The sequence below is a fragment of the Eschscholzia californica genome, unplaced genomic scaffold, assembly GCF_041429995.1.
Source record: "Eschscholzia californica isolate CP2 unplaced genomic scaffold, dmEscCali1.0.p SCAF_1, whole genome shotgun sequence".
Taxonomy (NCBI): Eukaryota; Viridiplantae; Streptophyta; class Magnoliopsida; order Ranunculales; family Papaveraceae; genus Eschscholzia; species Eschscholzia californica.
The window spans coordinates 22,567,084-22,581,369 of record NW_028238198.1 but is presented as its reverse complement, the minus strand read 5'-3'; the positions used below and the strand labels follow the sequence as shown (position 1 = coordinate 22,581,369).

Sequence of the window (14,286 nt, the reverse complement as noted above, 5' to 3'; positions counted from 1 at the left end):
GTGGTTGTTTGGGTTTCGTGAACAGATCCTCCGGCGAAGGGAAACCCCCTTCGCCGGAGTTTAAGAGAGAGAGAGAGTGGAGAGATTTTCAAAAAAAAAAAAAAAATTTAGAGAGAGAGAGGAGAGAGAAATTTTTTATTTTTTTTTTAAGTTTGAAGGTGGCCGGCCGGAAAATTTTCCCGGCCGGCCACCTTGCCGGAGAAGAAAGGGGTGAGTAGGAGAGAGAGAGAGAGAGAGAGGTGAATTGGAGAGAGAGAGAGAGAGGGGTGAGGTGTAGGGAGAGATGAGGTGGAGAGAGAGAGAGGGGTGAGGTGGAAATAAATTTTTTTATTGTTTTAAATTTAGAATTAAGAAGGGTAGTAATGACATTTATCTGAAAATAGGGGGCCATATTTGAATTTACGAAAAAAAGGGGGCCATAAAGGAAGCTGGTCACAAAGTATGGGGCCATACAGGAATTAACTCCTTCGATTTTTATATAATCGTGATTTTAACATGGTATTATGAGCAAGTTAATGTTCTTGATTTAAGCTTCCGCAAAATTTCCAAAGTTTTTTTTATTCGTTGTGACATAATAACTGGTCAATTCTTTTGACGATTGTTTCATTCCCAAGTTCTTCTTGTGAATATCATAATCCAATAATTTTTTTTCATTGTGATTAAATAATCGATAAGTTATTTCCTCGATTTCTTTTCCCAAGTTAATCTTGTGACTATTTCTCATCTCCATTACACTTATAATACGGGACTACAAACAAAAGGGAAGTGTCATGACGACAATAAAAGAAAAGGTTGAAGCCTTCATAGTTGGTTCCACAAAGAAAAGCTATGTTCTACATTTATTCCCAATTTTTTCGAAAATTTTTGAACTTTTTTTTCAAGTTTTTAAGACTTCAAATAGGTCTGAAATTGGAAATATACGTTTTAGAACCAAAATCTCATATCTAGTTTGTTTTCAGAGAACCGATCCCCTATTTACCCTGTTTTAGAACAAAGTTAACCCGGGTTTGTTATTCCCGCGACCAAACAGACCTTATTCAACCCGTCAGGCCCGTGAGACCAACCTTACATATCACGCTGACCAAGTCAACGTCCGTTGACCCGTACACCATTTATACTTCGCTGACCCCAGTCAGCGAATATTAACCGAGACTTTAGAAACCAGCAATTGACCCGAGCTGCTCCTTGTTCCTCGCGACAAAACCCTAAAGGGTGCTATTCGCTGCACTTTCCGGCAACTTTTTGCGCGCCAATCGATTGCGTCCATCGATTTGGCCAACCACCAACAATTTCTTTTTCGATTTGGTGCAAATACGACTTCTTCTTCTCGTATTTTTTAGCCGACGAACGACCCTTTCTCTCTCTAGCTTCCGATCACCACCGGTTGATTCTTGCTCGAGTTTGGTTGATATGGATAATACCAAACACAGATTAGGGGCCTCATACACATTAGATGTGATTTATATTGTTTAATTTTCAATTACCTTCTGATTTGGGAAATCCAATTTTGAGAAATTTTCCAATTTGGGTATACCCTAATTTAGAAGTTCCTAAATTTTCCCAAATTAATTATTTGCGACAGTTTCTTTCCCCACATTATTTTGTGACGGGGACATTATCAGACCAGTGACAGTTTGCATGCTGTCACTGTTTTCCACCCAAAGGAAAGTGACATTATTTTCTGCTGTCACTAATGTTACAGTGTTTTTGCGACGAATTTCTCATTTCAACAATCTGTCGCAACTATCCACTGTTTTTTGCCACAGTTTTCTGTGAAATTTATTTGCCACAGTTCATCTGTCGAAAATTTATTTTGTGACAGACTTCTAATGTCACCTATAACCAACTTTTTCTAGTTGTGACACAATGTTTCTGTCACTTTCTCTTCTATTTGTGACACTAATATAGATTAATTTCATCTACTTTGACTTTTCTTTCCGGATATACCCGTGACATGTCCAAACTCATACTTTGTTTATGATGATTTTATTTCTCTACCAAAATATTGGACTTTCCTTTCAAAGGAGGAATAATTCCTTTTTTGGATTTTAATTCCGGAATTCAACCCGCGAAATTTTTATAATCATATATTTCTAATGATTATTTTCTTTCTTCCAATTCTATTTTGGACTTTTCCTACCAAATTATATTTTGGAATATTTTTCATAATCATATATTTCTAATAGAATATCCCTTCCACGAATAGAATATCTCAATTTTTCATTCCGGAATTATATTCGCAGTCTTGCTTTTTTTGACAATGAATTTCATGTCGACCATCGTTTTGGTTGTTCCTTATCCAATATTTTTTGGTATTCCGACAACGATTTCTTGTCGATTTTAAACAAAACAACATTATTTTGTTGTCACTCCTAAAGTTCATACTTGACGTTTTTATACGACAAGATATTGATCATCCCAACAGAAAGACCTGACTCACTTTCGGAGGAATCCCGGTTGCATTTAGCGTATGCAACAAGCCGTTAAACCCCTAGGTTGCCCTAGTGGACGAGTGTTGTCTCGTGAGGGTTTCCAGAGAATGTACCCACAAAATTCAAAAACATTTCAAAAATACTAAAGGGTTCAAAAGCACTCAAAGTTAACTAAGACGGACCAAAAATGTTAATCTCCTAGAAAAATTTTATCAAGCTAATAGGAATCAGTCAAAGTTAACAACACTATACAGAGGTTAAAGATCTCTTCACTAGTAATCTAGACTCAAAGTGTACGTGATTAGGCACAATGAGAATCACTTCAGTTCCAAGCAGACAGACCCTTGATCCTTATCTTAATACATTTCGCCTCGACTTTGGCCTCACAGACATACGCTCTAAAAGATGAATCACTCAGAAATGGTTCGCTCGTATGTGTGAGTGTGATCACGACTATAGACTCAACACATAAAAAGGGGTGAGGACAATATTTTAGAACGAATGATCTACAAAAAGGAATATAACCACTAAATGGAATGGGGAAGCTCACTTACCCTTCTCACCCACTCTACCCTCTAATAATGCTTCCTAAAGGTCAACGGATACAAGTGATGAGATGAATGGTGATGAGATCCCGAGAATGTCGACGTCTTCAACAGTTAGAGAACTTCAAACAACTTCGATACTTAGCTTTTTGCTTCAAACACTTATTTTACATAAGAAACTAAAGTTCACATGAACTTTTACACACACTTTCTGTTTTTCAGAGATTTTTCTCTTCATTTTTTTTTTAAACAACTACAAACAATGCAATACCAACACTAGTATTCTCAACAATCAACTTTTCCATTTTTCGCACTTTGCTTTCACATTCTTCTTCCATTACTTTTCATGCCTTCATTCTCGGGAGTCACATGATGAATGGATGGTGGAGTATCCGTCTTCCTAAAGTTGACACTATTATCGGGTTTTATGGACTACAAGAGTAAGGTTTATTCGCTATCCTGATGTCACTCCTAGTGGTTATGGAAGTTGAGCACACGAGATCAAATGAGCTCTTTCTACAAAGTTGCGAGGTTGAATAGCTCTTCACTCTACTCAGAGTCAGCGCAGAAGAGTACGCTCAAAGGTAATAGAAAGGCTCAGAAATCTCACAAGGGTTAAGTCTCCACTAATGATTAATCTAGTTCTCTAGGAACCGTCTACCCTTCACTTCCATAATACTCACATGGCTAGCACACAGACGACCTCAAAACTCGAAATTCATGAAGAAACCTTTAACAACCGGATAGTACGATCAACTCGACTCTATAACTATTAATAAGCCAAAAACAACCATTAGACTCACATTTTCGGTCCAAAATTGAAGAATTTTGAACCCTCTTGAATTTTCGAAATGAAGGACTTAGCAATAGTACTTCTCTATCCCCAAACTTAAACCGAACATTGTCCTCAATGTTCTAAAGACTATGCCCAAAATAAAAAGATGAGTGGAAAGATAATGCCAGATTCTACTGTCCTATATCAGAAGCATGGGTTGCCTCCCAAGAAGCGCTAAATTTATCGTCTTCAGCCAGACGATGATAATGAAAAAGAAAATTACTGTAAACCTACTGGATTAATGGTTGATGACTCCCCATACAATAGTAATCGGAAGATTTGAGGGTCAACCCAAAAAATGAAGTATCCAGGAAGGTTCAGTCTCACGTCCATTGAATGATATCACAGTTTAAGTGAGACTTTTGATGTGGATGATTTATCCCCAAACTTAGATGAAGCTACAATCATTAAGTTTGGCGATAAACTAAAGTTGAAAGACATTGGATAAAACGGATCCTCATAAACATGACAAATGGATTGAGAGACTATGGTAAAATGCACAAGCGATTGCAGCGGGGTAACTTGAACTTCTGAGGGACATGGTGCATAATTATTTAAGAGATTGGACTCATCTAGATCAACCCTCAAACTAGGAGGTTCTAAAATAGCCTCATTGGCTCGTTGTATAATCACCTCCAAGTTAGGTTCTAGCTTATTTGAGTCTGACTTAGGTAAAGACTCTGAAAAACTTTCTAAAATTTCTCTTATTATGATGTCATTAGTGTCCTTAAAGAATTCTAAGGTTTCACCTAAGTCAAATGAGTCATCACTCTCTTTAGACATTCCAACTAGCCATAGTTCTTCATCTTTAATAAGAAATCTAGATTGATCCAAAAGATTATCATGGACAAGATGAGTAAAAAGTTTAGACTCGGGAGACAAAACAGACTCAGCTTTTGGTTTCTTTGAAGGTGGTTCAAGAGTTTCCTCAACAATGGACTCATATGATGATAGCTGCGACTCTATGGTTGGCAAAATACTATGGTCAGAAACTAAACATGGAGTAGGATCAAACAAAGTATTCGCCTCATTTATACTACCATCCTCATCATCATAAGACTCATGATATTGTGTATTGTACTCCATATTATCAAAGGACTCATCATCTATGATGTTGGGTTTTTTTATTGAGGGACAATTCTAGATTTTTACCAATTCTTTCACTTAGAGCTAATCTTTCAGCTCGTAGCTCCCGACCTTTCTACTCAAGCTCTATATTAGTCCTGACAAGAAGACTATAAAGTTCGTCTAATGAAGATGATGAAGAGTCATTAGTTTGAATGTTATCCCATTGAGGTGGTTGTGACATGTTTGGATCATAAAACTCTTCATTATATTGACTGTAGGATGAACTATTGACATGTGCATAGTGCGACTCATAACCTCCTTAAGGCTGACAATACTCCCTATAATCACCATAGACATTATCCCTCGGATTTTCAATCATTTTGATTGTTAAAACGTTGATAATTATTGGTATTTTGTAACTGAGGATCGCAACCTTGTTGAGGTTGATCATAATCCGAATAGTTATCAACGTTATGACTATTGTAACAAGACCGATCAAAATTATCTAGAGTAGTGTTATTCCCCTCAAGTCTAGATAATGACCATGAAAGCATCTCTTGTGCTCTTAACAATGATTGTTCCTTCCGTCTCTCTTCCAATTCGTCCTCATAGAAGAATCATCCATTTTTTTTTTTAAGAGTAACGAAACTACGAAGATCCTAAGAAAAACACACACACAAGCAAGCCGACTCAACCAAGCAACCTAGACACAATCTAGACGACTGGGTGGTTTTTTCACCTAAAAGTAGATCTAGACAGCTTCTACTTCTTACCAAAGCTTGAACTATGATTCTTATAAGGAGTTACTCCGTCACAGTACAATGATCAAGAATTATGCGCTTGGATCGTTTCCTCTTCCTGGGAAAACTACAAATTCTAATCAAGTTCGAGATTTGTTAAGAAGGTCCTATAAGCTCGTTACCCTTTGGACAATGTCTAAATCAATTTTTAATTTTAAGTGAAGCTTGGGTTCGCGCAATGTTGTTACCTAAATGGGCAAGAGACCGGTGATGAAATCTGACTCCTATCTTGTAATGGGTTAATGCCCTTACTAATATGATAATTAAACTAACAGTTCGACAATAAATTAGGCAAGCAAAAACATCACAAGTGCCCACTTATAGGAGATTCGTGGGTGATCTAGAAGTTACCTCCCGTTCAAGACGGGCGACGACCTTTGTAGACGACCCGGGCCACTCTTCCCTCAAGTGTGCGAACCCGAGGCTTCTTAGTTTCGGTTACAATATTAAATGCCCTCCAGTTTAGGGTTAAAACAATAAAGGCCTTAATACAAAACAAAAAATAAAGAAATGCAAAAAAAAAGTTTATAACACTCTCTCACCAAAATAAAAAAAAGTACTATAATAACTAAAATCTAAAAGGGCCTTCTTTGGTGTCCTTCTCCTTGATGCTCCTTCCCTTTAGCTCCTTTGTGAATCTACACAAAGAAAAGAAAAGCAAGTCAAAGTAATCAAAAGAGACAAGAATAAAAATAACAAACCAATTTAAGATTGAAAATAAAATTAAACTTATCCCCGGCAGCGGCGCCAAAAACTTGATAGGCCTAAAATAGGTCTATTCCCGCAAGTGCACGGGATCAAGTTATAGTAAAGTTTGTAAATCGGGAAATCGTTCCAAGGGACAAGTAATTTTATCTAAATCTTAAATTAACCCTCCATTCATTAATTTTGGTTGATTTTGTGAAAACTATTTTAAAAAGAAAACAATAAAAACTAAAGAAGAATGAAATCAAGGTGGGAAAGGAATCTAGGGTTCTTGATTCCACCACATAAATGGACTACTTAAAACAAGCATTCAATCAACAAATCACTTTTTTTATGTATAACTCAAAATCTAACATAATGAACTATTTAGATTTCGGAAGATATTCTTTAATAACACGATTCAAAATCAAGTATTTCTAATTGATTATCATATAAAAGCTATATTCCTTAACAATCACTCATCATCTAATAAGCATATCCCATCTAATAACTTAACAAAAACATGAAATATCTCAGTATGAGGCATAAACAATAAAAGGATTATATAATCTATATGAAATAACAATTAATAGACATTGAAGCTCAATAGAAGGATTCATTAATCAATAACATATCTCAAAATAAGCCCAAGTATGGGTTTCCTCTAAAACTCTAGATACAAGATTAGCTACTCATGAAATCTAAAGTAATATTCATTGAAATTCTAAAGTAAATGGAATTACAAAAAATAATGAAAAGAAATCACTAAATGAGATTTAGATCCATAGCTCCTTGTGCCTCCATGTTGATGTCCAATATTAGTTCCAAATATTTCCAAGAATATTACCCAAAACTCCAAATAATAGCTTTTTAGAAGATGAAAGAAGAGAAATTTAGAAGAGAGATAGAAGAAGAAGAGATTTTAGAGAAGAAGTTATGGAGAAATCAGAAGTTTAGAAGAAGAAATTAAGAGTAGAAAGAAATTGTAGAGAATAGATGAAGGTGGCTAGAGAAAGTAGTAGAAGAAATGGATTTAGGGTTAGAAGAGGGAAGGAGAAGTGACTTAGAAATTAGAGAAGGAAGCCTTTTGAGAGGGACTTTAAGTCTAGAGAGAAATGAGAGAGGTAGAGATTTATTTATAGATGAGTTGATGGGTAGGGTTTTAGGAGTTAATTGGGAGAAAATAGGAGAAAAAGGGTTAAAATAGGAAGTTAGGGTTGCTTTCTACTCAAGAAATAGATAAGCATTGGCTAAGGAATCAACTAGTACAATTGGGGGCAAATCTGGAATTTCTGGTGGGAGTTGTGGTGAAAAGATGGCCACTTGTCAATTAGTTATAGGTTGAAATATGAGTGGGACAAAAAGGAGGGGCATTTCTGTAAATTCAGGGACTTAAAAGTAGGAAAAGAGGGGACCACGATATTCTGTCCGTTTTGTGCATTCAGGACGTGCCACGTCACCAAACCTCATCGCGAATATCCGAATTGTGCCCAACAGTGTCCCACTGGTCCACTTCCTTTGACTCCAACTTTGACTTTGCCTAGTTTGCTCATCCGGACTCCGAATTGACTTCCGTTTTCTCCTACATGCTCGTCTCGGACTCTACTTTTTACCCATTCACTGATATTGGCTAAATTTACCAGAATACCCTTGTGTCCAAAAGACCAAAATGCTCTTCAAGTAACTTCCTCCCTTTTTTGATCGATTTTCACACATAACTCTACAAAAGACACCTAATCAAGAAAACCAACCATTTTATTATAATAAAGACTCGAAATGAACTAACTCGGCTAAATTAAACGACTCCAATGGGACATTTTGATGACCCATCAACAACCTTTTAGTTGTTGACATTTTCTTCATACAATGACCAACTTTACATACATGAGAAAAATACATGTTATTTCGTTGTCATTGATTTTCGCTCAATTTTTTGACCGCAACTACCAACCTTTTTGTTGTGACTTAATCATCGTTCAATCATCTTCCAACGCATCCACAATCTAAGAGTTGTAGGAAGACGAATACGACGAATCAAAAAGTATTTCCTTTTTCTCTCTCCAAGTCGGACACTTCAAAATTTCCGTGCTCCAACTCGCGGGGGGGTAATAGGATACGTTACATAAGGCGGACCGAAAATAGGAGATCCGACGGTTAAGAGGTTGCAGAAATAAATATACATGTATAACACGTGTATGTACATGACGGATCGAGAAGACGAGATCCGACGATCAAGAAGAATTCAGAATATTGAAGATATTTGAAGATATATTGAAGATATGTGAAGATTTAGTTTCTTATATTCAGAAAATCTCTTGTAACTATCTAATGGTAATATTAGATAGATTTTGTATTATTTCCTAGTTTAGTAATCAGAAACTAGGAAACCCTAAACCCTAAGTCATCTAAAAATAGGAGAGGGTTCTAGGATTCAAACTCATCGAGTTATTGAGTTATGTTACCGATCAACCCCACATACAATTGTATGTGGTGATTATTATTAATGAAAGTATTTCTCCGTGGATGTAGGGTATCCGACCGAACCACGTTAAATATTGTGTCTTTCATTTATGTTTATATATCCGATTCTTATATAATCGTGACTTTATCATATCTTCGATTTTTATATAATCGTGATTTTAACAGACTTAAGAAAACTACTGTGTTTGGGATTCAAGAGGGTAAATTATTTGCCAAAACTATTTTTGGCTGGAGTCAATCATCCCTCTCCCGCGTATCACAACTATTGAACCAATAAAGCAACAAGAACCACTATGCATAATCTATTATCATTTGAGAAATGTAACGATGGAGGAACGAGTCAAGAAAAATATTGGCAAAAAAGTTTGCGAAAAAATGTTTAAAGGGGGACTCAATCCTTGTGCCTTTCCAACATAGTTTAACCATTAAACCAAAAAGGCTACAGACGTAACAATGTATTTAATTAGTTCGTTGAACATTTATATGAACCAATAATATCTTCGCATATATATATATATATATATATATGTATATAGATATCTGTTGTTCCCCCGTAGGGGCTCCTTGCAAGAAGGGGGATTGGTATGACCGGCCCTCTCGCACCCCCTCTCCCACGCCGCTGCAAGAGCGAGGAAGAGAAGATTGGCTCAAAAATGTAGACCATTGATTTCGTGCAGGTCTAGAATAGAATTTGACGTCTAGTTGTTACATTCTTTGTTATAGCACAGCGATCAATATGAAAATGAGCGTTTGGTCCAAAAAAGGGGGGGGGGGGAATAAGCTAGTCGTCCGAAAACGGCTCTATATTCATTTCCAGTCCTTTGTGTCAGAAATCATGCCAGTTTTCCTTTTTTTCCCCCCTTTTTACCCCTCCGATTGGAAACCGGGATTAGTTAATGAGGGAATGGGCTTTGTCAGGTTGATTTGTAAGGGAACATTTAATTCCCAGCCATGATTTGACCTTAATGTCACCCTCCATCTCTCTAAATCTTCCCTCCATCTCTCTAAATCCCGGCAAATCATCTTTTCTCTTCTTTCTCTCTGTAAAATCCTTCTTAAAACAGCTTCATCCCTCTCCATTTTTTTTCCAAATATCAAATTTTTGGCGAAATTTGAAACTAAAATTTCGTATCCCGCCCATAAGTTTGAAAAAATTCATTTTCCACCTTATTTATACATTAGATGAAGTTAATTATCTTACCCAAAACCATTAACTTTAATGCTTAACAAAAACCATTATCTTCCATTATCTTCCTTTGTCTTCAATGCTATCTTAAATAGTTCACCTGATGGTTTCTGATTTACTAAACATTAATGCTATTTAAGATCCACCAAACCAAATAAGTCCTCACCGGTATTTTGTTTCTGATTTTGCAACTACATAATGGATAGTATTGCACAATTGTCCACCTCTTCAAACATAATATCATTCACGTAAGTAGTTCGTTCGATATTTTTAATGTTATTTCTTCATCACTGATGTAACTGTTTTCGGATTATTTTTACTTTTCTGTTTTTGGATTCTTATAACTGGATGAGTTCCCTATGCATTTAGGTGGGTAAATTGTTCAGTTTCCTCTAAAGTAGTAACTTCCCTGAGCATTTATTTGGTTTAATTTTTTCCGTTTCCTAATAACTTGATAAGTTCCTTAAGCATGTACGTGGGTTATTTTTTCAGTTTCCTCTAAACTAGTAAGTTTCCTGAGCATGTATGTTGGTGCATTTTCTCGTTTTCCAATAACTTGGTTGGTGAAATGTCCAGTTTCTTAAGCACTTATGTAGGGGAATTGTCCAGTTTCTTCTAAACTAGTAAGTTCCCTAAGCCTTTGTGGGTGAATTATTCAGTTTCCTCTAAAGTCGTAAGATGTCCAGTCTCCATGTATACGGGTAAATTCAAAAGTTTCCTCTAAAGTATAAAGTTTCCTAAGCTTTTATGTGGGTGCATTATCCAGTTTCCTAATCACTTGGTAAGTTCCCTAAGCATGTATATGGGTAAATTCAAAAGTTCCCTCTAAAGTATAAAGTTTCCTAAGCTTTTATGTGGGTGCATTATCCAGTTTCCAAATCACTTGGTAAGTTCCCTATTCCCTAAGCATGTATATGGTAAATTCAAAAGTTCCCTCTAAAGTATGTATGTAGGTAAATTGTCCAGTATCTTGTAAACTAGTTAGTTCTTAACCGATTTAACTATTATTGTTGATGCGTACATTATTATGGTGTTAATAAACTATCAAGTTTTCAGTAAATTAACTTGTTTCCTGCTCACTTATGTAACTTTTTTCGTACTCTAATATTTTTTTTGTTTTCCATGTTTCAGTTAGATGCTCTTGAATGTTCAATCCACCCCTCCTCTCTGGTGAATTAATCTTTATGTTACTTTGTTTAGTTTTTCTCTTTTTCTTTTTAAAATGACAAACTCTTAAGATGATTACTTGAACTAATCAGTGTGGACCGCGAATTTGTCTCTTCCACCTCGACTTTTGTAGCTGTAGCACGGGATGAAATTGTTCAACATGAAATACATCGGTACACTACCTAACTTCATAACAATTTATACACCTTATTGGTAAATTGTCCAGTTTTCACTAAACTAGTAAGTTTCCTAAGAGTCTGTGTGCTTCAATTTATTTACCTTAGGCGAAAATTGTCCAGTTTCTATTGAACTACTAAGTTTCCTGATCACATATGTAAATGTTTTCTTATTCTTATTGTTTTTTCTGTTTTCTTAGGGAACTACTCAGTGTGGAGCGCGACTCTTTCTGTCCCACCTCTGCTTCTGTATCTGTTGCACAGGATGGAGTTTTCCAACAGGAAATACATCGGTACACTACCCTATTTATCCTCATGTTGCATAGGAAAATTTCCAGTTTCTCATAATCAATTAAGTTCCCTAAGCATGTATATGGGTACATTTTCCAGTTTCCGAAAACTTGTTTCCTAGTTACTTCTTAAGTTTTCTAAGTCTGAATTTTGAGGAATTGTCCAATTTCCTAAAATATAAGAATTTCCCTAACTTAGATTGTGCTACTTAGTTTGTGGGTACATTGTAAACTCGACAGTTCCCTAAGGATGTATGTGGGGTACATTCTCCAGTATCTTATAAACTCGTAAGATCCCGAAGCACGATTCATGCATTATTTTGTTCCTAGTAAACATTATAGTTTCCCAAAAACTAGCTTGTGTCTTGAAGTTTCCCAGTTTTCTGCAAACTAGTACGTTTCCTAGTTACTTCTTAAGTCCCCTAAGTCTGAATATTGGGGAACTGTCCAGTTTCCTAAAATATAAGAATTTTCCTAACTTAGTTTGTGCTACTTAGTTTGTGGGTACATTATAAACTCGAAAGTTCCCTAAGGATGTATGTGGGTACATTCTTCAGTATCATATAAACTCGTAAGATCCCGAAACATGATTCATACATTATTTTGTTCCTAGTAAACCTAATAGTTTCTTAAAAACTAGCTTGTGTCTTGCAGTTTTCCTGAAGATTTCCTCTCTCCCTCTTCAACAACTCATGCTGATGCATCTACTGCCCTCGTTAGGAGTGAACCTCTACGATCAGATAGTTGGCCGGAAGTTTTTACATCCATTGGGCAGGAATTTCCCGGGGGTGCTCCTGCGTTTCGACAGGCTCTTAGTCGATATTCCATAAAACATGGATACAATTATAAATTCCTTAAGAATGATCTATCCCGGATAACTTGTGTATGCAAAATTCCTAGCTGTGGTTGGACCATTCATGTTGTTGCTCCTCTTAAGTCCCGTTCCATGTTTGTTCTGAAAGCTTTCAACCCTGTCCATCCGTGTGATGATTTTGTATTGTCTTGTCGTAAACGTAGGCTGTCAACAGAATCTGTCAGCCAGTTAATAGCTGATGACATCCGAGAGAATCCTACTAAGAGTACCAAAGATATTATAAGATCATTTAAAAAGGATTATGGTATATCTCTTAGCTACTACTATTCATATAAAGCTCGGAATGCTGCTATTTCTTTAACATATGGTGAAGAAGAGGATTCATATGGTAAACTCCAGTGGTATGTGGATGCACTATCTCGGTCGAACCCAAATAGTCACATTGATCTTCAAGTTGATCCAGTTTCCCGTCGTTTTGTTAGAATCTTTATTGCTCTTGGAGCAAGTATTGAAGGCTACAAGCACTGCCGACCGCTAATATTTATTGATAGTACCTTTGCCAAAACTAAATACAATAGATGCATACTTGCAGCTGTGGCAAAGAATGGGAACGATGGTAAGTACTTCCTCATGTATTTTTCCGAGAACTACCTGCTTTTTTGAACAGTACACGGTTTCTGAACACTTTCTTATTTCCGTAACACTACCTGGTCTTGTCCCTAATGTATATGAGGAATGTATATTCATTCCAATTTCTGTTTCATTGCAGGATTTTTGTGGTTGCTTACGCCGTTGTTGATGTACAGAATGATACAAACTGGACTTGGTTTTTCTGCTATTTGGGACGAGTTGTTCCTAGTAGTCCAGCGTTGACGTTTATGTCGAATCGCCACCATGGTATTATTAATGCAGTTTCCAACATATTCCCAGAGGCCCACCATTCATTTTGCGTTTGGCATTTACGCAACAATTTGAATGTACTTGTAAAAAATGGCACAAAGATGTCGGATTATTTTCAGTCGCTAATGTTTAAAGCGGCTCGGGCGCTTACTGTATCGGACTTTCAAAAGTACACTACAGAACTTGTTGTCATGGGCGGAAATGGTGTTCAGTCCTTTTTGTACTCTGTCGATCCTAAAAACTGGGCGGATGTGTATTTTTCGGGTAATAGGTATGGTTTTATTTGTTCTTCTCTATCTGAGTCTTTCAATTCTTGGATAAAGGACGAGAGAGTTCTTCCCATTTCTGTCATGCTCGATATGTTGCGGGTTAAAATAATGAACATGATGAACGATCGAAGGATTGAATCGACCTCCTAGAACTCATTCTTATGCCCGAAAGTCAATGAGACAATGAAGTCCAGATTTAACGTTGCCTGCAGTTGGAAGTGTCTTCAATCAGCTGAATTTAAATATGAAGTTATGTCGAACCCCAGCCACTCTGTTGATCTTGCTAATCTGACTTGCTCATGTCGTAAGTGGCAAGTTCAAGGTATTCTATGTGAATATGCTATCTTGTGTATTAAAGTTCATGGAGGTGATAGCTCAAAGTTTTTTGATCCTGCCGTAACAACGGAAGCTTATTGTAAGACCTACCGTCTTTCCATCAACCCTGTCCCTACTTTTGATGCACCAAAATCATTCGATAAAGCCAACATGATACTTCCTCCCTTAACCAAGAAGCGTCCAGGGAGATCGTGCACTGTTAGGATTGAAAGTTCAGGGAACTTTCGTAAAAGGCAGAGGGTATGCGGTAGATGTAAACAACTCTCTTATCACAACAGTGCTTCGTGCAACCAACCTATTTGA

At 36.6% G+C, this 14,286-nt stretch overlaps 1 protein-coding gene across 1 annotated transcript; it reads left to right on the top strand.

Moving 5' to 3' along the window:
• The first annotated feature begins 12,610 nt into the window (after positions 1-12,610).
• On the top strand, positions 12,611-14,286 carry LOC147565202 (uncharacterized). Its single transcript, XM_086648924.1, has 3 exons — positions 12,611-13,110; positions 13,248-13,649; positions 13,860-14,286. Exons 1-3 carry the CDS (start codon positions 12,611-12,613, stop codon positions 14,284-14,286), a joined length of 1,329 nt encoding a protein of 442 aa, XP_086505050.1.